General features: G+C 37.5%; 1 protein-coding gene across 6 annotated transcripts in view; it reads left to right on the plus strand.

Moving 5' to 3' along the window:
• The first annotated feature begins 5,363 nt into the window (after positions 1 to 5,363).
• The window catches only part of Phka1 (phosphorylase kinase regulatory subunit alpha 1), a 109,076-nt gene continuing 87,882 nt past the window's right edge, over positions 5,364 to 26,557 (plus strand). For all 6 annotated transcript variants that reach the window (XM_071606719.1, XM_027920165.2, XM_027920166.2 and 3 more), the window contains exons 1-4: positions 5,364 to 5,817; positions 6,930 to 7,088; positions 13,060 to 13,107; positions 15,294 to 15,462. In XM_071606719.1, the coding sequence (XP_071462820.1) occupies positions 5,740 to 5,817; positions 6,930 to 7,088; positions 13,060 to 13,107; positions 15,294 to 15,462 (454 nt within the window). In that variant the 5' untranslated portion in view covers positions 5,364 to 5,739. The remainder of the gene's footprint in view (positions 5,818 to 6,929; positions 7,089 to 13,059; positions 13,108 to 15,293; positions 15,463 to 26,557) is intronic.

Here is a 26,557-nt window from a genome sequence, read left to right on the forward strand (position 1 = left end):
ACCTCTCTTCCCTATTTAGTGGTAGTCTTCTTCTCATGCTCTTCCTCCCTATCCCATTTTGAGTCACCCCCCTTATATCAGAGAAGACATTCAGCATTTGTTTTTTGGCTAACTTCACTTAGCATTATCTGCTCTAATGCCATCCATTTTCCTGCAAATACCATGATCTTGTTATTTTTTAGTGCTGAGTAATATTCCATTGTGTATAAATGCCACATTTTTTTAATCCACTCATCTATTGAAGGGCATCTAGGTTGGTTCCATATTCTAGCTATTGTGAATTGTGCTGCTATAAACATTGATGTGGCTGTGTCCCTGTAGTATGCTCTTTTTAGGTCTTTTTGGTATAGTCCGAGAAGGGGAATAGCTGGTCAAATGGTGGTTCCATTCCCAGTTTTCCAAGGAATCTCCATACTGCTTTCCAAATTGGCTGCACCAATTTGCAGTCCCACCCGCAATGTATGAGTATACCTTTTTCCCCCCTGCATCCTCACCAGCACTTAGTGTTGTTTGACTTCATAATGGCTGTCATTCTTATTGGAGTGAAATGGTATCTTAGAGTAGTTTTAATTTGCATTTCTCTGACTGCTAGAGATGGTAAGCATTTTTTCATGTATTTGTTGATTGATTGTATATCCTCTTCTGAGAAGTTTCTGTTCAAGTCCTTGGCCCATTTGTTGATTGGGTTATTTGCTTTTTTGTTTTTTAACTTTTTGAGTTCTTTGTATACTCTAGAGATTAGAACTCTATCTGATGTTTGAGGGGTAAAAATTTGTTCCCAGGATGTAGGCTCCCTATTCACCTCGCATATTATTTCTCTTGCTGAGAAAAAAACTTTTTAGTTTGAATTCGTCCCATTCGTTGATTCTTGGTTTTAACTGGCAAGACACATTTTTGTAAATTCAGTAGCTGTATAGTATGCTTTGATTTCAAGTAGTATATGTCTCTAAATTTGACTCGTTTTCAGTATCTTTTGAATGATTCAGGTTATTTACATTTTCAGGTAACTTTTAGAATCAGCTTATTCAATTCAACAAAGTACTCTGCTAGAATTTTCAATGGAATTTGTTCATTGAATCTGTAGATTAATTTGGGGGGATTTGTGTATGATTTTATTGAATCTTACCATATGTGGACATGGAAACTCTATTATTTAGGTCTTATTTTATTCCTTTCAACAACATTTTTGTATTTTTCAGTAAACTGTTCAATTTTCACTGCAAACACAAACACAGACACAAAGCATAATGGCATGGCAAGAACGTAGATAAAAGGGAACCTTTGTACAATGTTGGTAGGAATGTACAATTAGTACAGAAAACAGTATATAGCTTCCTTTAAACTATTATATGATCCAGCAATCTCATTAATGGGTTTATATTCAAGGGAAATGAAATCAGTATATCAAAGAAACATCTGCATTCCTATGTTTTTGTTTTTGTTTTTTTTTTTAATTTTTTTAATATTTATTTTTTTAGTTTTCGGCGGACACAACATCTTTGTTTGTATGTGGTGCTGAAGATCGAACCCGGCCGCACGCATGCCAGGTGAGCGCGCTACCGCTTGAGCCACATCCCCAGCTCCGAATTCCTATGTTTTTTGCAATGCTATTCACAATAGCCCCAAAATGGAAATAATCTAAGTGTCCATCAGCTGATGAATGGATAAAGAAAATGTGGTGTGGGGCTGGGGCTGTGGCTTAGTGGTAGAGCACTTACCTAACATGTGCGAGGCCCTGGGTTCAATCCTCAGCACCACATAAAAATAAATAAATAAAACAAAGGTATAAAAAAAATCACATCAATCTTAAAAAAATGTGCATGTACACAGTAAAATACTATTCAGCTATGAGAAAGGATGAAATCCTATTATTTGTGATAGCATGGATAGTACTGGAGGACATTAAGTAAAATAAGTGAGGCCCAGAAAGACAAGTACTATGTGATCTCACACATGGAGTACAGAAAAGTTGATCTCGCCAAAATTGAGGGTAGAATAGTGGCTACCAGAGGCTGAGGCGAGTAGGGGAGAAGGAGGGATGAGGAAAGTTTGGCCAATGGTTCTTAAGTTACTTAGAACATCAGGAGAAAGAAGTCCTGATGTTCTATTTCACAGTAGGGTGAATATATATAACAATAATTTATTTCCTATATGAAAAAGCTAAAAGTGAGGAATTTGAATGTTTTCCCCACAAAGAAATGAGAAATGTTTGAAGAGATAGATATGCTTACCCTGATTTGAATATTAAACAAATCATACACATATAGAGACATCACATAGGATCCCATAAATATGTGTAATTTTTATGAAAATAATCAAGGTTTGTAGCAGCTTAACTCACAATAGCTAAACTACAGAACCAACCTAGGGGCCCTTCAACAGATGAATGGATGAAGAAATTGTGGTATATATACACAATGGAATATTATTCGGCCTTAAGAAGGATGAAATTATGGCATTAGCCGGTAAGTGGATGAAGCAGAAAATATCACGCTAAGCGAAATAAGCCAATCCCCCAAAATAGAAAGGCCAAATGTTTTCTCTGATATCTGGATGCTAATTCACAGTAAGAGGGGGTGTGCTAGGGAAGAATAGAGGTACCTTGAATTAGGCAGAGGGAAATGAAGGGAGGGGAGGGGGTATGGGGGTGCAAAGGATAGTGCAATGAATCGGACATAATTACTTTATGTACATACATGATTACATGACCAGTGTTATTTTAACAACATGTACAACCAGAAAAATGAGAAGTTATAGTTCATTTATGCATGATGTATCAAAATGCATTCCACTGTCATGTATAATTAGAACAAATAAAAAAGTTAAAATAATGAAATAATAATAATAAAGAAACATAATGGCTTCTAGACTGATGAGATTTGACTAAAACTTGATGACAATTTTGACATACTTAAAGAAAGAATGTGTCAGTGAGCCATGGAATTGTTGATAAGGCAGAGTCAGTGAAACCAGAATGGAAGAGCACACTGGTCAGCTACTTAATCTTTATATGCCTTAATTTTTTCACCTCTAAAATGGCTTAAATAATAGTATACTTAATAGGGTCATTGTATAAAACAAAACAGTACCTGGTATGTAATGAGACTTACATATTACTAGAGGGAGGAAATGTAATGGTCAGGTCAGTGTAAACTGTGCCATAGTTCTTTCTATTTCTCATCAACCAGTATCCTGGTCTACACGTATCAAGTTGTTATGAAGTAGTCAGCATGAGTCAGCCTCTTGAGTCTGACCAGTTCTGGAACTCTGAGTAGATCAAGTTTCTCAGACTGTAAGACTGAAGGTCCAAACTGAACTGAGGTTGAAAGCATCAAGACAATGAAATCTAACAAGATCCCTGATAGCCAGCCAGCTGCCTTTTTTAGTGACACCCCACTTCTGGCATAATCTATTCATACTTCTAAACAAACAACTTGGGGGCAGGTCTATGCAGAAGGAATAAAAAGACTAGAAAAAGTTCCTTAAAATATTAATAGGTGGTGTACAAAGGAATTATGGATGATTTTTAATATCTTCTTTGCTTTACTTTTTTTTTACCTTTTATTTTGTTTAATTAATTTGTTTATGTGGTGCTGAGGATCGAACCCAGTGCCTCACGCATGCCAGGCAAGCACTCTACCTCTGTGCCACAACCCCAGCCCCTTTGCTTTACTTTTTGTACGCTCCTATTTTTCTTTAGTGAGCAGGTATTGCTTTAATATTTTGTAAGCATGATTAAATGATGAGGAGGAGAAGAAAAAAGAGTAGGTGCTTGAAGGGGGCAAGAGTAGAAAAGGATTCTGGGGCCCCAGACTGAGGGGAGGATGTCAGGGAGTTGGGGGCATTTCAGGGATGATCTTTCATCCAATATGTACTTGCTATTCCTGTGCACTGGAGACTTGAAGTGGTGCCTTACAGGCCAGTCATTCCATTTGCGTAGGTAGTGAATGTAATGGAAAATATTTGCCTGAGAATTCCATGTCACTGTATCTAATTGTATCACTGACTGACTGGCTGCTTAATCTGAAGTCCCAGATCTAAGGGGTCTTGTTTGTTTGTTTTGTTTTTGGTACTGGGGATTGAATCCAGGGGCGCTTAACCACTGAACCACATCCTCAGACCCCCCTCCTTTATATATATATATATTTTTAAATTTAGAGACAAGGTCTCACTAAGTTGCTTAGGGCCTCGCTAAATTGCTGAGGCTGGCTTTGAACTTGTGATCTCCCTGTCTCAGCCTCCTGAGCTGCTGGGATTACAGGCGTGTGCCTCCACTCCAGGCCCAGATCTGAGTTTTTGAGTCTTCCCTCCTTCTTCAGTATCCTTATCAAATATTTGCTGGTTTCTTTTCAAATTTCCTGGCTATACGCTAAATTGGACAGGGGAGAGGTGGTGTTGACAGTAGAAAAGAGGGAATTTATAAGGAGAAAGCAAAGTTGAGGAAATGAAAAGAAAATGCAAAATCACTGTGGCCTGGGGGCGGTGACTAGGGAAGGTTTAGAATTTGCAAGGTCAGTCATTCTAAATCTTTTACCCTGGGATTGAGAGAGCAGGTGGTACTTAAGCTGAGCCTGGAGAGGCAAGTAGGGTTTGGATCAGCAGGGAGCAAGGGGTGGGGGTGGGAACAGTAGAAAGAGGAAGCAAAGTCTCCGGGGCCCCTGCTGCCTGAAGGGTTGTGAACGAATCCCCAGAAGCCAGTAATCTGCGTTACCTGCAGGCTTCTTTCCCAGCCTCTCTCTCCCCCTTTATTTTCAGCTGAGTCTTTGTTGCTTCAGCCTTGTGACCTACGTGGGCAGTGGGGCCACCAAAGCAGTTATATGATCTCCAGCCCAGTCCTGCCAAGGCCGCCCTATGGCGCTGCTCCTTCCCATCCCGATTCCCTGCCTGTGGCATTCGCTTCTTCCCAGCGCACCACTGACGCCTCCTTTGCCAAATTCGCAGACTCCCCGTTTTTTTAAGAAATGAAGTATCTTAGGGAGTTCTTTCTTGTTTGGTTTCAGTTGGAGTGCGGAGTTCAGTCTGAACCTTTGGTAAAAATCTAAGATACAATAAAGACCCGGAAATCCAATTCTTTAGACCTTGAGCGCAAACGCGTCTTTCAGTTTTGAAGTTCCTAAACCTATCCTGCAGAAGAAAGAAAAAAACAGCCTCCTCAACATCCTGTGTGCACAGCAAGTGTGTTAAATTAAAATAGTCACTTGTAGGGTTTCGAAAATAAACCTGAGAGAGCACATTGCCTACTATGGCACATTCTCCGCCGCGGGGCTGGCGGCCGAGCCCTGGGGCTGCAGCGCGCAGCTGCCAGGACCCGCAGCACCCGCCCCGCCTCCGGCTCGCGTCTCCAGCAAAGCGTAGGCGGCGCCGTGGCCAGCGACCTGCTGTCTGTGACCGCGCTGGAGGTTCAGGGCCGCCGAGGTCTCCAGGAATTGGGTGGAGGATGCCAGAGCCACGCGCGGAGGCCACACGGGACTAGGGTGGTAGCGAGCGTCCTCGGGGAAGTTGTGGCGGAGCTGTAGATTGCGGAGGTTTGACTGGCCTTGGCGTGTCGTGGGCTCTGGAGGCTGCCGGACCCCGGAGTGCTACACCGGACCGGCCGGCCCCAGGCCGGAGCGGTGGGAAGGCTCTGCCCGGCCTGGCACTCGTGCTTCCCACAGCGAGGGTGCATCAGCGTTGGAGCCTCCTTCGTTAGTGGTCAGCAGCACTCCAGTCTTTCTCTGAGGGGATTCGAAACGTGGCGCGATGAGGAGCCGGAGTAACTCGGGGGTCCGGCTGGACGGCTATGCTCGACTGGTGCATCAGACCATCCTATGCCATCAGGTAAGTGTGGGGGTGTCTCCTACACATACTACTACACTACTCCTGGGATCACCGAGCATGTGGAGTGTGATAGACCAGAGACCCGGGGTGAACCTTCGTATGCGTATATGTGTGTATCTTTAGCAGGTTCTCCTGACCCCTAGCTGGGAAGGCCAAAAAAGGACCCTTAAGGAAAGGTACGTATTGGGCCTGGAACAGAACCAGAGTCAGGCACCCATAGCCAGGACCCCCTCTGCCCCCTCCCCCATGATGATTTCAGAGCCCTGCACCCCCAAGCCACAGCTGGGATCCAGGAGTAGAGTTGCAAGATGTGTTGATGCTTGTTTATTGATGCCCCCTATCCCGGGTTTGGGCCTCACTTCCTCCCCTTCTACCCTACCACCCCCGTCAGAAAAGAGATAGGGAACATTTAGCCTTTTTAGGACTAGAATATTGTGAAGGTCAAGGCACTTTGTGTGTATGTTTACTTTTAGTTGTATTTTTTCTACTTCTGTAATTACTACTGTTTTTTTTTTGTTGGTGATAGTTAATTCTTTCAAACTAGAAAAGTTAAAACTTTTAATAATGCCCTTTAATAATGCATTTAATGATGCTTTTAATAAATTTATTGATATTATTTAAGTACTTTAACAATAACCTCATTTCAGGCTTGTAAGTAAGTCAGTTCTTTCCCCATACTCAAGATAGCATTTGGAAATAGTGCAAACTTTCCATTACAAGATAACTATGTTCTGGGGAGCTAATGAACAGCAGCATGATAACTGGAGTTATTAATACTTTATACTTGAAATGTGCTAAGAGTATTCTCACCACACCAAAGAAAGATAACTAAGTGAGGTGATGTATGTAGTAATTTAACTTGATTGTGGTAATATGTGAATCCAGATATCAAATCATCCTGTTGTACATAGTAAATATATACAATTTTTATTGTTAATTATAACTCAATAAAGATGGGGTGGGGAGAGATAGCATTTGTCTGCAATAGTCAGAAGACGTTTCAAAACTTGAATGGGGAAATAGGAGAAAGATAAAAAATACCCAATAATTCATTCCCTAATTTTGTTCCCTAATATGAACACCTACCTGCCCTCTTTTTCTTGGTCTTACAGAATCCAGTGACTGGCTTGCTTCCAGCCAGCTATGATCAGAAAGATGCTTGGGTCCGAGATAATGTATATAGCATCCTGGCTGTGTGGGGTTTGGGCCTGGCCTATCGGAAGAATGCAGACCGAGATGAGGATAAGGCAAAGGCATATGAACTGGAGCAGGTACGGGAAACAAAAATACAAAGCGATCCAAAGCTGTATATGGTTGGGTGAGGGAGAGCAAGGATTGAAGAAAATGTAGCCCTTTCTTCACATCCTTGAAATTACATTCCAAAAAGTTTTCCTATATTGTACTAAACTGTTTCTTGGCAGTGGAGACTTGACACTTGTTGATTCAGGGGACGAGGGCACAGTCTGTTCTATTACCATGGAAAATCCTACCCTGGGATCTTAAAATTAATAATCTTCTTTCTAAGTAAATGTATTTTGCAGTTTCCACCATTTTATTCTCATGGACAAGAATGTTTGGGGGCAGATATCTAGTACTTCATTTTTGAAAAGTATTGGTGGTATTTGTATGAGGGTATCTGACACAGATCAGTAGACTTTTTGTACTAAACACAAGTAGACTATTTGTTGATTTTTTTATAAAAAAATCTGTGGCCTGCTACCTCCCTGCCCCCCACCCCCAGGGACAAAATGAGGTCAGAGCCAGCAAACGCTTTTATGCCAACTTTTAAGGTACTTCCTCACAGTAAATTAGCATCCTTTTATAGAACAATTTATACACTCGGGGAAGTGCATCCTCTTGAATGACCAAAAAAACAGTAATCTGGGCTACAGGAAACTTTTTTTTAATCCCTTTATTTTATTTATTTTTATATGATGCTGAGGATTGAACCCAGCACTTTGTGCTGCTAGGCAAGCACTTTACCACTGAGCCACAACCCCAGCCCTACAGCAAACTTTTAATGTTGAGGTCCTCTGCTGTCAGTTGTAAGATATAGTGAGGTTCTTTCTACACCAACCATTTTTTACTATGGTCTCCCTCAGATTTAGGCAATCTGAGCTTAAGTATTCATTTATAAATCAGAATATTGATATTTGTTTTTTTTTAAGAGCACCAACATATCATGGAGTTGCAATTCTCGGCAATAAGAAAAGTCTCACTGTTGTCCTCAGCAACAGCAGGCATTTGTTATTCCTTCAAGCCACTATTGAAAGATACTTACATCCGTGCCCCCAAAAGTTAGTTTTTGCTGTAGCTCAGGAGGTACAGATCAATATTTCTATGACCTTTATAGAATTAATACCATTGTGGACATTTGGAAAATACAGGAGAGTATTTAAAAAAAATCACATGCAAATTACCCTACCTCAAATCTTATATCCTATTCTGAATATTTGCTATTTTTTTTAAGAGAGGAGAGAGAGAGAATTTTTAATATTTATTTCTTAGTTTTCGGCGGACATAACATCTTTGTTTGTATGTGGTGCTGAGGATCGAACCCAGGCTGCACGCATGCTAGGCGAGCACACTACTGCTTGAGCCACATCCCCAACCTGAATATTTGCTATTTTGATTGCAATACTTTGTTTCTTTATTGTTTTGTTTTGCTAGAAATTTATATGAGCAGAACTGAAATGACATGCCTGGTACAATTTGACCAACTCTTTTCAATGCTTTAAAAAAAGAGATGTGTTTTCTCTATGTTGAACAATCATTATGCAGAGTTGACATTTATCCTTACTGGGCCCAAGTAGAAAGAATTTTACAGAGGAAGAGAGGAAAAGTAGGGAAACATTAAATTGCCCATTCTGAAATTTTCATGATCCATTCTGTAACTTTTTAGAGTTTTATTAATGTATTATAGTTATACGTAATAGTAGGGTTCATTGTTACATTCATATATGCAAATAACATAATTTGTTCCATTTAATTCGCCAGTACTTCCCTCCCCACATTATGTAACTTTTCACATAGCTGAAAATATTTTTCACATCACCCCAATAATAACTTTAGAATGTTTCAAAAAATTATGGAAATAGGAAGCAAATTAAAAACAGAGTTTCTGTGGGAATTCTAGAATTATTTTCTTTCTTTCTTTCTTTTTTTTTTTTTTTTTGGTACCAGGGATTAAACTCAGGGACACTAGACCACTGAGCCACATCCCCAGCCCTATTTTGTATCTTATTTAGAAATATGGTCTCACTGACTTGCTTAGGGCCTCACTAAGTTGCTGAGGCTGGCTTTTAACTTCCAATCCTCTGGCCTCAGCCTCCCAAACTTCTGGGATTACAGGCGTGTGCCACTGCACCTGGCAGAATTCTAAAATTTCTATGAATTTACATTGTAGATCAAAACAGATTTTATTATTATAATATCATTATTTTTTTTCAAACTTGATTCAGCATTAATCTAGACCATCTCTGTAGAATCACAGATAGCAAACATTTTCAGCATTATAGGTCACTTATTGTCGGATTAACTCAACTGTGTATTTTAACACAAAAGAGCCAGAGATCATATACAAACAATGAACATGGTTATGTTCTAATAACATTTTATTTACAAAACTAGCTATGGGTTGGATTTGTCCTTGATCTAGATGAGTGGTTCTGAACTTTGAATATACATTGGAATTATTTGGGAAGCTTTTTGGAAATACTTTTACTAGATCCCATCTTAGAACAATTTTTTTAAAAACTCTGTAAATAGAGATTACAGACATCAAATTTTTAAATCACCCAGGCAATTCTAATGTATAGACAGATCTAATGTAGATAAATCAGATAATGACTTTACTATGGGCAATAAATAAACATAAATTAAATCCAATAAATCCATAGATTAAATTCCCACCTAATGCCAACTTTTTGTTATGGTGTGGATTTTACCAAAATAATGATTGTTAACCATTTATGCCATTCTGAGTCTCACCTTGGTTTTTTTCTGATAAATAATGTCAAGAACTGAAGAGAATTCTAAGAAAAGTGTTTAAGCAACTTCCATATTCTAGATTGAGAATAGAATTATGGACTTCCATGTTATTTGTTGTTGTTTTTTGTGCTGGGAATTGAACCTAGCTGCTCTTAACCACTGAGCCACATCCCCAGCCCTCTTTATTTTTATTTATTTAAAAATTCTTTTAGTTGTTGATGGTCCTTTATTTTATTTATTTTTATGTGGTGCTGAGGATTGAACCCAGTGCCTCACACATGCTAGGCAAGTGCTCTACCACTGAGCCACAACCCACGCCCCCCCTTTATTTTTAATTTGAGACGTGGTCTCATTAAGATTGTTAAGACCTTGATAAACTGTTGAGGCTGGCTTTCAACTTGTGGTCCTCCTGCCTCAGCCTCTGGAGTCACTGGAAATACAGATGTGCACCACCATGTCTGGTGGACATGTATATTTTTACAAATGTCCCTTTCTCTTGGCACATAGATAACTCTATAGCCATAAAAATCATATAAATAAAGGTTTCTATTTGGTTGCCTCAAGGTTTCTGTTCTTTGTGAAGTCTCTTTATCTTTTTTCTCGAGTCATTAACACTCACCTTTATGACAATCACTTCCAAATCTTCATCTTTAACTCTGACCTCCCTTTAATTTCAAGCCCCCCTTTTCAATTATCTGCTCATTATTTTTGCCTGTATATCCTGTGGCTCCTTAAACTGAATGTGTCCAAAATCTCACCTTCCCCACTAAAACCAAAGAAAATAAAATAGCAAGCAATAGCACCTCACCAAAACTCCCTTTTTCTCTTAATAGTGTCTTCATTTTGCCAATCAACCTGGCAGCATTATTTGGAGTATTTCTCATAGTATGTTCCATTGAATACTAGGCCAACTAACTAAGGTTGAGGCTATGTTAAAAAGTAGGTTTCTATACTCCTTAATTTCTCAGAGCCTTTGATGTACTTATGTGTGTTTTGAATCTAAGGTGGTAGTGAAATTTATAGTCTTTCTAGAATTTCTTGGACTAATGTTCTATAATACAGTGCTTAATAAGTACTTCCTGTAAGGTGATTTTTTATTTGTTCTTTCCAGATATACATGACAGTAGAGTGTATTTTGTCATATTATATGTACATGGAGTATAACTTTTGCTACTTACGATCCCATTCTTGTGGTTGTACATAATATGTAGTTTCACTGGTGGTATATTCATATATAAACACAGGAATGTTATGTCCAATTCATTCTACTGTCTTTCCTATTCCCATCCCCCTTTGTCTAATACACTGAATTTCCATTCTTCCCTCTGCTTATGGTGTGTTAGCATCTGCATATCAGAGACAATATTCAGCCTTTGGTTTTATGGGATTGGCTTATTTCATTTAGCATGATAGTCTTCAGATCCATCCATTTACTGTCAAAAGTCATGAAATCATTCTTTTTTATGACTGAGTAATATTCCAGATATGCCACATTTTTTTTTATCCATTCATCTGTTGAAGATACGGTATTTAGGTTGGTTCCATAGTTTAGCTATTGTGAGTTGAGCTGCTATAAACATTGATATGGCTGCATTAATACAGTATGCTGATTTTAAGTCCTTTGGGTGTATACTGATGAATGGGAAATGGTGATTTCATTCCTAGTTTTCTGAAGAATCCCCATATTGCTTTCCAGAGTGGCTGCACCAATTTGCAGTCCCATCAACAAGGTATGAGTGAAATTTTATCCCCACATCCTCGCCAACAATTATTGCTACTTGTATTCTTGATAATTGCCATTCTGACTGGAGTGAGATGAATTCTCAGTGTAGTTTTAATTTGCATTTCTCTAATATGTAGAGATGTTGAACATTTTTTCATATATTTCTTGACCGTTTGCATTTCTTCTGTGAAGTGCCTGCTCAGTTCCTGTAGGGTGATTTTTGAGTTGTTGCTCTTGCTTGTTTGATACATGCAAATGAAAGATAGTTGATTCTTTCAATTTCTCTATAGAGTCCATTCTCTTTCCTTTCTGCTTTAACTCTAACCTAAACCCTTATCACCTAATAGTGTTGTGAAAACCATATTTACATTATGCTATTTCCATCCTTAACAGTCCTTCTGTAACTCTTTTTTTTTTTTCCCTACAAGTAAAGTCCAAGTTGTCTTGGCTGGTCTTGAACCTGTGTACCTCCTGCCTCAGCCTCCCAATTAGCTGGGATTACAGGCATGTACCATCATGCCCAGCTAGTAGATTAGTTTTCAGAGATGTCCTGAAGCCACCTCTGAGCCAGCATTCTCTGAGGTAACCTGGTTCAATTTCTTCTGGACTGCAAACCATAAAACTTCTTAGAGAAATGGAGAAGCTGTTCAGTGCTGTGTTCTAAAACATATTGCCTACCCATGCTGCTACTCATGGGCCCTTCTTATTTCATGTAGTATACAGTTGTTGACAGAATTTAGGGATGTTGTGATTGGAAAACAAACTATTTTAGAAATTGTCAAGGTTTAGTAAGAGATACTGATGATGAGGAGTTCATAGCCAGTCACAGTGGCACATGCCTATGGCAGGAAGATCACAAGTTTGAGGTTCAGCATGAGCAACTTAGTGAGACCCAGTCTCAAAATTTAAAAATGCTGGGGATGTAGCTCAGTAGCAGAGCACCCCTGGGTTCAATCCTCAGTACCACACTCCCCCCACCAAAAGAGGACTTAAGAAGTCTATGACTTTTTTTTTCATGGAGAAGGAGTTGAGTCATACTAACAATTTCCCTTTATGCTTACTCTGAATTACAATTCATTTACTTTTTTAGGTAACATGTTCAGATAAACATTTCTATAGAATTTTAAGTTTTGGCTGGTTTAGAAAAGTCATGTCGTGTGAAGCCTTTCTAGGTTATAAGATGTTTTAGAATATCTCCAGAGCTCTATGATTTATTTTTAGTTGACTTGCCTCTTTCTCCAGGTGGAAGGAATGTCCTCTACTAGGATAGTTGACTTACTTTTACATAAATCTGTCATAGCATAGACTATTATTTTTTTAACTTGAAGGCATCAGAAACTGTAGCTTTTGATTCCATTTTTAGCTGCAATCTGCCTTTCTGTGTACCTATAAAGTAAATGCCATGTGAATAGGAACCCAGGATAGGGTTACTTGTTCTCAAAAGGTCATGTACCAACTGCAGTTGCTGAGCAAGTGTTTTTCTCATCTAGGCATGTTTATAACAGTCTTGTTTCCGTTTATTTCTGCAGAGTGTAGTGAAGCTGATGAGGGGACTGCTGCACTGCATGATCAGACAGGTATGAAGTTGCGAACAACTTGCTCTCTAATAAAAGCACATTGTAACAATATCTCTACCCCTTAGGGAAATGCATATGGCTTTTTTTTTCAACTTCACAAGTAGTATACTCTAATTTTAGAAAATTTGGAAAATCAATGAGAAAATGTCATCCGTAATCCCACCACCAGACTCTCTCCAAGATATTTCATTCCAATCTTTTTCTTTTCTCCCTTCTACAAGGGATTTTTAAAAATGTGTTCCATCATTACCGTTCATGCAATTACATATACTGGGTAGAAGATGTATAAGCCTAAAATCCCTCATCTGAAACTCTTGGGGCCCTATCAATTTTAGAGTTAAGATTTTTTTCAGATCTTTAAAAGGTAGTGCAATACATATACCATATATTTATTTTATGCCTTCAGTGGATTCAGGACAGCACTGTTTAATCAAAAACTTATCTCTGAAGGGAAAAATGCCTTTTCACATCAATTGGAATAAAGTCCAAAAATAGCTTTATGTCAATCTGAACCTGGTGTTGCCACCAAATGAACTTTGATGCAAAACTTAAGTGAGATAGCTTTTCAAAGTGTTTTAGATTTTAGGAATGGATATAAAGAATTTTGGAATTCAATAATTTATAATTCCTGACCTTGAGTGAAGTTGAACATCCTTTCATGTTCAGATGGAAAATTTGCAATTCCTTCCCTATAGGTCCTTTGCCTATCTTTCTTTTAGATTGCCTCTTTCTTGCCTAATGAGGAGTTTTTGTACATTATGGACATCCTTTGTCACATGCATTGCAAACATTTTAACAATCTACTATTTGTCTTTTGAGTTTATGATATTTTCTTTGTACAAAAGTATACTTTACTTAAAAATTGTTTCATTTTAGATCTTAAAAAATGTTGCAGACATTGAACCTGACTTAATTTTCTGAAGATCAAAGTTATGTTTCATTAGAAGAATAATGGAGATCTAGATGGATAAAGTAATTGCTCGTAGACACACAACAAATCTAAAGTACAAAGAAATTTATTCCAGATTTCTGAACTTTCTTTTCAGTACTCTGTTTATTGGATAGCTATTATTTTCTCTTTCCCTATCTTTACTACTGTTTTTAAAATATGGACACAATATTTTATTTATTTTTATGTGGTGCGAGGATCAAACCTAGTGCCTCACACATACAAGGCAAGTGCTCTACTGCTGAGCCACAACCCTGACCCCTCTTTACTACTTTTTTATACTTTAAATATTTTAACTTTCTACTCTAATAAATAGTTTTAATGTCTCTAATTTCCAAACCATATTTAAGGTATAATAAGTAGTATCATATGTCAGAAGCATAAATATTCAAATCTAAGTTTCAAGAACTAAGTCTTTCAGTTGTCCCTTGCCCAGTGTTTTTCATCTGAACTTTGTGTGTGTGTGTGTGGGGGGGATTGTGAGCTTGGAGTGAACCCAGGGTCTCATGTATGCTAATCACATACTCTACCACTGAACTACCTCCCTGATCCCCATGTTTCCCTTCTGATCTCTAGTTTCAGCTTCTGTCATACCTGTCACTCTTTCTCTGACCAGTTCTTTTTTTTTTTTTTTTTGAGAATTTTAATATTTATTTTTTAGTTTTTCTGTGGACACAACATCTTTGTTTGTATGTGGTGCTGAGGATCGAACCCAGGCCGCACGCATGCCAGGCGAGCGCGCTACCGCTTGAGCCACATCCCCAGCCCCTCTGACCAGTTCTTTTCATTACTACTTCAAAACATGTCCCCTTGACCTATTTTTCCTCAAAATTAATACCCTCCCACTTCTGCACACCAGGTATCCCATCAGGAACAAATGTGTAAACTGAGTTCTCTCTTACTAAGCTGTTCTTAATCAGAACATTTTGAAAATCATTTATATCTATAATATAGCAAAGCAACTATCTAAAGAGTGAGAGGCCGTGAACAGGAAATAGGTGTTTTTGACTATTTGGCATTGTTTTATAAATTGCCTAAAATTGAAAAATTAAATTGCCTAAATTGAAAAATAACAATAACGGGCTTCCCCAATTATGGAAAAAGAAGTAATAGTGTATTTTAAATATTCATAATTGCCCAAAGACTGAGTACAATAATGTATGTTAGAGTATTACAGAAGTGTGACATATAGGTTCATTTTTCTGAATATCCTTTTACTGTTTTTGTTTTATTTCAGGTGGATAAAGTAGAGTCCTTCAAGTATAGTCAGAGTACTAAGGATAGCCTTCATGCCAAGTACAATACCAAAACCTGTGCTACTGTAGTGGGTGATGACCAGTGGGGACACCTGCAGTTGGATGCTACCTCTGTATACCTGCTCTTCTTAGCACAAATGACTGCCTCAGGTCAGTACAAGGAGAGAAGTAGTGTAACTCCCTGAGCTTGGAGCACTTGCTCTGGCACACTTGGCTTCTCCAAAGGTATTGACCAAAAAAATAATAGCTGTTGACATTGCCCAAAGAAGCATATTGGAAACAAATGACAGTTTGCAAATTTTATACAGATTCTTTGAGGACTAGTTAATGTTTTATTATATTGAGATATAATAAGTCTGGGGTATTAATTAATATTCTTTTAAAATGAGAACCAAGAAGTTTGAGGTAGATCTTCTTTAGATAGGTACTTTTATTATTTATTAATTCTTAGATACCAGGAAATGGAAAGGAAGGGCTAGGTTTATTTATTGTTCTCATATTGTATGGATAAGCACCTACTGTACATACTCTTTATGAATGTTATGAAATACATCTATCTTTAGGGATCTGCTTTATATTTACAAAATTGCCTTAGGGATCAGAATCCATTTTTTATTGAATTATACACTCTTTTCAGGTGATTTTGCTGTTATATTTAGCTACTTGACCTGGAAATGGAAAATGTAATAAATAATATAATTCCCTTAATTTATCCTACATTGGGAGGAGCAAGGAATCTCATTATATCAAGTATATGAATTTAATGAGACATTTGACGGATGATAGTGAGTCAGTTAATGTACTTCTCACAATACCATATTTTTGTATGTGTGGTGTGTGGGATGGAACTAAGAGCCCTGCAGGTACTAAGCAAGCACTGAACTATAACCCTAGAAATACCACATTTTTGACATTTCTTCTTATCTGATTACAGAGATCTCTAATACTAAGGTCATCCAAGGTAGGAATGCCCTCAGAATTCTTTTCTCCTTTTCTTGAAGAAACACATCTCTGGTGATAAACCCTTCTTCTTTTACTCTAGAACATATATCCCACAGCCTGATTACACTTTTCTCAAAATTATGAATTTGTTACCCACATAGTCTATCCTTTTGGAGGGAAATTTTTTCTTGGATAAATATAAAATTTTTAGGTTTTTGTTGTTGTTGTTACTGAGATTGCACTCAGGGACACGTGACCACTGAGCCACATCCCTAACCCTACTTTTGTATTTTATTTAGAGACAGGGTCTCAATGAGTTGCTTAGTGCCTCACTTTTGCTGAGGCTGGCTTTGAATTTGTTATCCTCCTGACTCAGCTTCCTGAGCCTCTGGGATAATAGGCATGCACCACTGCATCCAGCTAGTTTTATTTCTTTTAATAGAAAGGCTATAATTTCTATTTTTATATTTATTTTTTTAATTTGGTACTGGAGATTTAACCCAGGGGTGCTATTCCACTAACTACATCTCCAGCAGTTTTTATTATTTATTTTGAGACAGGGTTTCACTAAATTGTTTAGAAAGTCACTAAATTGCTGAGGCTGGCTTTGAATTTGTGATCCTCCTGCCTCAGCCTCCCCAGGGGCTGTGATAACAAGTGTGTACCCCCATGCCCAGCTCTAGTATTATTTTAATACCAACTCTGGAGTTATGTTTTGTTTTGTTGTTTTTTGCAAAGCAAACAGGTGGTTTTTCTTTTTTTCTTTTTTTTTTTCTGGTACCAGGGATTGAACTCAGGGGCACTCTGCCACTGAGCCACATCCCCAGACCTATTGTGTATTTTATTTAGAGATAGGGTCTCACTGAATTGCTTAGTGCCTCTGTAAGTTACTGAGGCTGGCTTTGAACTCATGATCCTCCTGCCTCAGCCTCCAGAGCCACTGGGATTACAGGCATGCACCACTGCACCCAGCTGTGGTTTTTCATTTTGAGCTCAGAATAAAAACAGAAACATACTGAAAAGGGTTATAAGAATGTTTGTTGATTCCTGGTTTAACATTTGATTTTCAATGCACTCAGCTCACTTGATAGATTCTTGGAATAAGGTGGATGTTATTTGATCAGGTCTTTGATAAATAAATAGGAGTAAGAAATTCACAAGTAAAGGAATAGTATGAGTACCACATAGAAATTTGAAAGGTTCAGGCCATCAAAGTAAGGCTAGGTCTGTTCTATGTTTAGGGTATAAGTCATGTCTGGAAAATGACAAAATATGAAGCTAGAAAGTTGGGCCTAGCTATCTGAGGACAGGTAAATAGTTCTGACTTTAGTCTGCAATCAGTGGAAAAACATTCAATATAGATAAAGGAAGTTTCAAATGATTCACTCTAGTAGCAAGAAGGATAGATTGGGTTGGGGAATAAAATTAAGATGGAAAGCTTGAGAGGAAGTTAGTGAAATACTTTTAGCAAGAAGTGATTACAGAACCTTTGTTAGGCAGTTGCCTTGAAAATGGAAAGTGCTTAAGTGAGATATAATTGGTAGAGTATGAAAGTTCTTCATAGACTATTTAGTAATACTATGCATGCTTCTGAATACTTAATCTGAACCTTGGTTAAGACAGACTTAGAATCTGACTGCAACTTACATAATGGTAGTATAAAGAGTTTCATGGATCTTCCCCCAGCAAAGCAATCACAAATGCTAAAAATTATTTTCAGAAAACTAACCCTTTTAAGTCACTGGAAATTGTCCAAAGGACATAGAACAAGTGGAGAAACACTCCAGCAAACGTCCTAAATCTTGGTAAAAGCAGTGAGGAACTGTGGCTTCTGAGTCTCAATCTACTCCCTCCTCCACTCCAAATCAGCACGACAGAATTATTATTCAAGGTAGGTATAGCCAAAATCCAAATCCTCCTCTACCCTCAGCTCCAGATCAGTGCTACTGTATGTCTTTGAGAGGTAGATTGCCATAATTTCTCATCCTCCTCACTCATGTTTTAGAAGCTCTAGTCCAAGCAGTATCCTTGTTTAGAAGTCTGGAGCTCACCTCCTCTTCACTCCTAGCCCCTTGTAGAATGGAATCTTTTCCCTAGGCAGGGTAAGGGGAGAATACTAATCTCTTACTGCCTTCAGTCCACCTCTCTATTAGGACAGATGTTTAACACTGGGAGAGAAAAGCTGAGAATCTCATAGGCTACCACTCGTGCTTAGTACTCAGTTTGTAAAGAAGAAATATCACTCCAAAAGGTATGGACTACTGTTCTCACCAACAGTTCTGGACCACTGGCTTAGGGGGAAAGGCAAACTGTAAGTACCAAACATCTTAGCTCTTCCAAAGAGAACTGACTTTTTGGGAACAAGTGTGAGAAAGTTCAAGCCTAAGGGTGATTTCAAAAAACAATGTAGAATTTGGTTCTAAGCAATAGAGAAGACTAGTTGCTCATTAAGAGTAATAAGCTAAACCAAAGAGTAGCTGAAAGTTTTAATAGAACCAAGTTTTAATAGAACCAAGGTAGGAGTCTCCCTAGTGTTGGAACAAGTCTCAGAGACTTGACTCAAAGATTACCTGAAGAGGGGCCTGAATTTAATTGGATGAGACTGTGATGCAATTTATAGGATATTGTACCAAAGAGTACAGAAATCAGTTGGAATCATTGGAGGCAGAAGCATGACAGATTAAGAGATAGTCAATGAATCACCTGCTAAAACAGCATCTTCCCTGTGATAGTGCACCTGCCCAATTCCTCTCTGAGGATTATGAGAGGCTGCATACTATGGAGATAATAGATTTCACTGAAATAGTCCATCCAGGAAACTAAATAAATAAACAAAAATAAGAGAGAATAATGTATCAGTATCTAGAGTTCTCACAACATATTATCTAAGAATATTCCTTTTCAACAAAAATTAATGAGACAGGCAAAGCAATAAGAAAGTATTAACCATCCACAAGAAAAAACAGGTAACAGAAATTACCTTTGAAAGGGCACATATGTTGGATCTAGGAGATAAAGATTTCAAAATACTCATAAAATATTCACAAATCTGAAGGAAACCATGCTTGAGGAAAAAGCAATAGATCAACAGAGATTCAATCTCAAGGACAGAGAAAAAATCATTTAAAAAATGAATAGAAGACTGGGGTTGTGGCACAGTGGTAGAGCACTTGCCTTGCATATGTGAAGCACTAGGTTCCATTCTCAGCACCACATAAAAATAAATAAAATAAAGGTCCAACAACAACTAAAATATTTTTTTTAAAAAATGAATAGAACCTCAGAGAAGTGTAGAACAGGGAAAAACCATGAAGTAAGCTTTACCAATTTTGTAGGCATCCCTCAGTACTGTCAGGTCAACAAGCAAAATTAGCTATTAAATTTTATATTAGTCTGCCATAACAGAATCCCACAGAATAAATGGCATAAGCAACAAGAACTTATTTCCTCTCAGTTTTGGAGTTTCAAAGTCCAAGTTCAAGGATGGCAGAGTTGGATTCTGGTAAGACCTCTCTTCTTGGGTTGCAGATGATTGCCTTCTATGTCCTCACATGGCCTTTTCTCTCAGTCTAGTCCCATACTGGGAATTGAACTCAGTGGTGCTCTATCACTGAGCTACATTTCCTGTCCTTTTTCTTTCTTTCTTTCTTTTTTAAATTTTGAGACATGGTCTCACTAGCTTGCTAAGGCTGGCCTCAAACTTGCAATCCTTCAGTCTCAAAATCCTGAGTTGCTGGGATTATGTGCCCCCACATAGGATTTTCTGTGTGAGCATCCCTGGTGTCTTCCTCTTCTTATAATGGTACAGGTCATATTGGATTAGGACAATACACCAAAATGGCCATATTTATCTCTTTAAATACCCTACTGCCAAATACAGTCACATTGTCAGTTAGAGCTCAATATATGATTTTTGAGGGAGTGACATAATTCAGTCCATGATAAACACTTAAAGAAAATATAGGAGTAAATCTTTCTGATCTTGAGTTAGGCAAAGTCCTCATAGATATGACACAAAAGCATAAATAGTTAAACTAAAGAAAAAATTGATAAATTGGTATTTGTTGAAATTAAGAACTTTTTATGCTTCAAAGGACTCCTTCAGGAAGTAAAAAATAATAATTCATGACAGGAGAAAATAATTACAAATATATCTGATAAGGTACTTATATCTAGAAGAAAGAACTTGACAACTATTAAAAAGATTAATAACCTAATTCAAAATGGCCAAGATATCTGAATTGACATTTCTCCAAAGAAGACATTCAAATAACCAATAAATACACAAAAAGACACTGAACATCATTAGTCAGTAGAAAAATGCAGATCGATACTACAATGAGATACTACTGCATACCCACTAGAATTACTGTGGCCAAAAACACAAATAATATCAAGTGTTGCTGGGGGTACACAGAAATGGGAGCCCTCATACACTGCTGACAGAAATTTACAATGGGATAGCCCCTTTGGAAAACAATCTAATAGTTCCTCAAAAAGTTAAAAAGAATTACCATATGATCCAGTAATTTTGCTCCTAAGTTCATGGATACCCAAGAGAAATTAAGACTTCCGAGCTGGAAATGTAGCACAGTGGTAGTTCTTTCCTAGCATACTCAAAGCCCTGGGTTCAATTCCTAGTACTGAAGAAAAATGAAAAAGGAAAAAGAAGACATATGTTCATGCAAAAAGTTGATACATGAATATTCATAACAACATTATTTATGATAGCCAAAAATTAGAAACATTCCAAATGCCTATTAACTAATGATTGGATAAATAAAATGTGATTCATCTACACAACAGAATAGTTTTAGCAATACAAAATAAAATACTGATACATGCCAAAACAGATAAACCTTGAAAATGTTTTGCTCAATGAAAGAACCCAGACAAAAAGGCCACCGATTACATGTTTTCATTTACGTAAGTGTTCAATGACGCAAATCTATAGAGTCAGAAAGTAAATTAGTGACTACTTAGGCTATGAGGCAAGTATTGAAAGTAAATGGGGAAAAACTGCTAAGGGGTACAGGGTTTCTTTTGCGGGTGATGAAAATGTTCTAAAATTAATTGTGCTGATGGTTTGAACAACTGTGCATACAAGAAAATTCATTGAATTATATATACTTAGATTGGGTAAGTTACATGGTATTTGAATTATTTATTAAGCTGAATTTTTGTTTGTTTGGTTTGGTTTGGTTGTAGTGGTGGGTTTTGTTTTGTTTTGTTTTGTACCAGGGATTGAACCCAGGGGTGCTTTACCACTGAGTTACATCCCCAGCCCTTTTTGTTTTTATTTTGAGACAAGGTCTCACTAAGTTACTAAGAGCCTCACTAAATTGCTGAGGCTGGCTTTGAACTCTTGAATGTGCCTCCAGAGTCACTGGGATTACAGGCATGCACCACTGCACCCGGCCTCAAGCTGTTTTTAAAAATGAAGGAGAAACTAGGCACAGTAGTGCACAACTGTAATCCCAGCTACTTAGAAGGCCAAGTCAGGAGGATCTCAAGTTGGAGGCCAGCCTGGGCAATTTAGTGAAAATGTCTCAAAATAAAAAAGGACTGGGAATATAGCTCAGTGATTGAGCTTTTGCCTAGCATGCAAGAAGCCCTGGGTCTAATCCCCAGTACTGGAAAAAATGAAGGAGAAAGAGGCTTAATGTTAGGTAAATGCAGGTCAGTCTATAAATTGAGTAGATTTAAGTTTAATCCATAGAACAAACTCTGTTCTTGGAGCCCTACATGCTTTAGAATGCTTTATGTAGCATAATTGCCTTGGCCCAATCCAGCCTACCTCAGTTCATGTGTACTCACCTCTGCACTCTGGATTCAATAAGTTGTGCCTTAGATCTACAGAAGGGACGGGATCCAGAGGGCCTGTGCTTAGGATCTTGTTTCAAGAGATTGGATTTCTTCCTTGGTTAACAAAATTGTTGAACATCTGCAGTTCAGTACTCTAATACTGTTCACTGTACTTTGTAAGATACGTTTAAGAATGCTAAGATATGGTTCTTTTCCTAAAATTCAGGTACACATTTATAATACAGAGTAGAAAATAAGTTCTTAAAAGCAAGAAAAATGCAGCTCTATAAAGTACAAAAGAAGGGAATCAATGATGGAATCACAGAGGAAATAGCAGTTGAACCGAGGCTTAAAAATACAGTTGGGTTTCAAGATGTGGAAAGGAGGGAAAGGCTGTTTAATGAGAGAATATCATGAGCCAAGGGACAGATGGGAGAAATGTGTGGACTTTATACAGTATAGTGATTAGTTAGCTGTGATACTAAGAGATGACCAAGACCTGTTTCACATTTGCCTTCTCACAGTCTCTGTTCAATCATGTTGGTATATGAAAAATGACAAGATGAAGCTGTGAAGCTGATGTCCAATGCCACTGTCTCTCTTTTTCTTGTATCCTTCTATTCAATAAGTTAAGGTTATTACTGCTGCAAGAAAGATGTTTGCTGCTGCAGCTACCCTGTACTGTGGTTACTATTTTGACAGAACCATGAATCAGGAGAAGTTTACATTTTGATGGTACTAAATCATATAGTCCTTTTTAGTTCTAAAGTTACATAGCTCCGATTTAAAATATCTGTCAGTAGATAAAATGTTTATATAAAAAACATGAAAGCATAAAATTGCCAGAAATATTCATAGGATAAAATTATTTTATAAAATTTTCTGAGAAGGAAAATATACTACAGGGTGAGCATTTCTAATACGAAAAATTCAAAATCTAATATGCTCCAAAATCCAGAACTTTTTGAGTGTCAACATAATGCAACAAATGGAAAAGTTCACACTTAACCTCCTGTGACAAATAGGTGGCAAGCAAAATGTAGGCTGCTAAATATTGTATAAAATTACCTTCAGGCTCTGTATATAAGGTACATGAAACAAATGTGAAAGGCATATATGAAACAAGTGAATATTGTGTTCAAACTTGTGTCCCTTTCCTGAGATATTTCATTATGTATGTGCAAATATTCCAAAATATGAAATCTGAAACACTTCTGGTCCAAAGCATTTCAGATAAAGTGATACTCAACCTAAAAAAAATCAAAATTCAAACAAAGTAGAAGATACTTGGAATATATATGATGGGAAAAAGATTAATTTCCTTAATATTCATTAAAATATCAGTGACAGAAACAAATAAGAATAGAAACTGTAGTTCTGTGTTAAGCTGTATATATCAATAAACCAGAAGGACCAGTAATTCAATGGAATTCCATGAAGGATATGCCCAAGCAGTTCTTTGGAAAGGAAATATGAATGGCTTATACTAAAAGATTCAGTATCTTACTCATAATAAAAGAATTGCAAAATTAAACTAAAGGAATATTCTATTTTGTATTTTTTAGAATAGGGCAAAGATCAAAATCTTTTTTTGCCATTTTAATTTTTTGTTTTTTCTTTTTAAAAATATTTTATTTTATATTTTAAATTTACATATGACAGCAGAATGCATTATAATTCATATTACACATATAAAGCACAATTTTTCATATCTCTAGTTGTATACAAAGTATATTCATACTAATTCATGTCTTTATACATGTACTTTGGATAATGATGTCCATCTCATTCCACCATAATTTCTAACCCCCTTTCCCCTCCTTTTCCCTCTCACCCCTCTGCCCTATCTAGAGTTCATCTATTCCTCCCTTGTTCCCCCTCCCTACCCCACTATGAATCAGGCTGTTTATATCAGACGGAACATTCTGCATTTGTTTTTTGGGATTGGCTAACTTCACTTTTCATTATCTTCTCCAGTTTCATCCTTTTACCTGCAAATGCCATGATTTTATTCTCTTTTATTGCTGAGTAATATTCCATTGTGTACATATACCACATTTTTTTATCAGTTCATCTACTGAAGGGCATCTAGGTTGGTTCCACAGTTTAGCTATTGTGAATTGTGCTGCCATAAACATTGATGTGGCTATGTCTCTGTAGTATGCTGTTTTTAAGTCCTTTGGGTATAGACCAAGGAGAGGAATAGCTGGGTCACATGGTGGTTCCATTCCCAGTTTTCCAAGGAATCTCCAAACTACTTTCCATATTGGCTGCACCAATTTGCTGTCCCACCAGCAGTGTATGAGTGCACCTTTTCCCCCACATCCTCACCAACGCATTGTTGTTTGTATTCATAATAGCTGCCATTCTGACTGGAGTGAGATGAAATCTTACAGTAGTTTTGATTTGCATTTCTGTAATTGCTAGAGATGATGAGCATTTTTTCAAATATTTGTTGATTGATTGTATATCGTTTTCTGAGAGGTGTCTGTTTAGGTCCTTGGCCCATTTATTGATTGGGTTATTTGTTTTTTTGGTGTTTAGCTTTTTGAGTTCTTTATATGTCCTGGAGATTAGTGCTCTATTTGATGTGTGAGGGGTAAAAATTTGCTTCCAAGAAGTAGGCTCTCTATTCACCTCACAGATTGTTTCTTTTGCTGAGAAGAATTTTTTTAGTTTGAGTCCATCCCATTTATTGATTCTTAATTTTAATTCTTGCATTGTAGGAATCCTTTTAAGGAAGTTGGGGCCTAATCCGAAATGATGGAGATAAGGGCCTACTTTTTCTTCTATTAGACGCAGGGTCTCTGGTTTTATTCCTAGGTCCTTGATCCACTTTTAGTTGAATTTTGTGCATAGTGAGAGATAGGGTTTTAATTTCATTTTGTTGCATATGGATTTCCAGTTTTCCCAGCACCATTTGTTGAAGAGGCTATCTTTTCTCCAATATATGTTTTTGGCACCTTTGTCTAATATAAGATAATTGTAATTTTGTAGGTTAGTCTCTGTGTCTTCTATTCTGTACCATTGGTCTACCAGTCTGTTTTGGTGCCAATACCATGCTGTTTTTTGTTTGTTTGTTTGTTTTTTTACTATTGCTCTGCAATATAGTTTAAGGTCTAATTTAGTGATACCACCTGCTTCATTCTTCCTGCTATTGCTGTAGCTATTCTGGGTCTCTTATTTTTCCAGGTGAATTTCATGACTGCTTTTTCTATTTCTATGAGGAATTCCATCGGGATTTTGATTGGCATTGCATTAAATCTGTATAGTGTTTTTGGTAGTATGGTCATTTTGATAACATTAACTCTGCCTATCTGGGGCTGAGGTTGTGGCTCAGTGGCAGAACACTTGCCTCCCACATGTAAGTCACTGGGTTTGATCCTCAGCACCACATTAAAAATAAATTCACAAAATAAAGATATTGTGTTCATGTATAACTAAAAAAAATTTTAAAAAATTCTGCCTATCCAAGAGCAAGGTAGACCTTTCCATCTTCTACGGTCTTCTTTGATTTCTTTCTTTAGGGTTCTGTAGTTTTCAATATATAGATCTTTCACCTCTTTCATTGATTCCCAAGTATTTTATTTTATTGAGGCTATTGTAAATGGGGTAGTTTTCCTCATTTCCCTTTCTGAGGATTTGTCACTGATATACAGAAATGCATTTGATTTATGGGTGTTGATTTTATATCCTGCCTCATTGCTGAATTCATTTATTAGTTCTAGAAGTTTTCTGGTGAAACATTTTGGATTTTCCCCTGTAATCCCATCTACTCCTGAGAGTGAGGCAAGAAGATAAAAAGTTTGATGCCATCTAGACCCTGTCTCAAAAAAGGAAAAGTTTTATTAGTGTTTTATAGTTATACATACTATTGGGGTTCATTTTGACATAATTGTACAAGCATGGAGTATAATTTGTTCCACTTCAGTCCCCAGTACTTCCCCTTTCCTTTTCCTCCCTCCCCCTGTTCCACTTCCTCTCCTCTACTGGTCTTTTATTTTTTGTTAAAGGGCTGGCCATATAGCTCAATGGTATAGCACTTGCCTACTATGCACAATGCTCTTGATTTAGTTCCCAGTACCTGAAAAAAAGAGAAAGGAGAATGAAATATTTGACAAACTTTTTACATCATGCTTCTAAGAATGTTAGATTTTTTTTTCTTTTCCATTCCCAAGCTGCCCCCTTCTCCCCACCCTTTTTAGGTTTTTTTGGTACGAGCAATTGAACCCAGAGACACTTAACCACTGAGCCACATCCCCAGCCCTATTTATTTATTTATTTGTTATTTTGAGACAGGGTCTCACTGAATTGTTTAGGGCCTCACTATGTTGCTGAGCCTGGCTTTGAACTTGTGATCCTCCTGCCCCAGCCTCCCAAGTCACTGGGGTTTTAGGTGTGCACCACCATGCCTGGCTCCCAGGCACTTTTAAAAATGTATTTTTCCCCTAGACCTACTCACTGTAGATACACCCATTACTCAGAAAACTGCAAATTC

This window comes from Marmota flaviventris, chromosome X, assembly GCF_047511675.1.
Source record: "Marmota flaviventris isolate mMarFla1 chromosome X, mMarFla1.hap1, whole genome shotgun sequence".
In the NCBI taxonomy this organism is placed as follows: domain Eukaryota; kingdom Metazoa; phylum Chordata; class Mammalia; order Rodentia; family Sciuridae; genus Marmota; species Marmota flaviventris.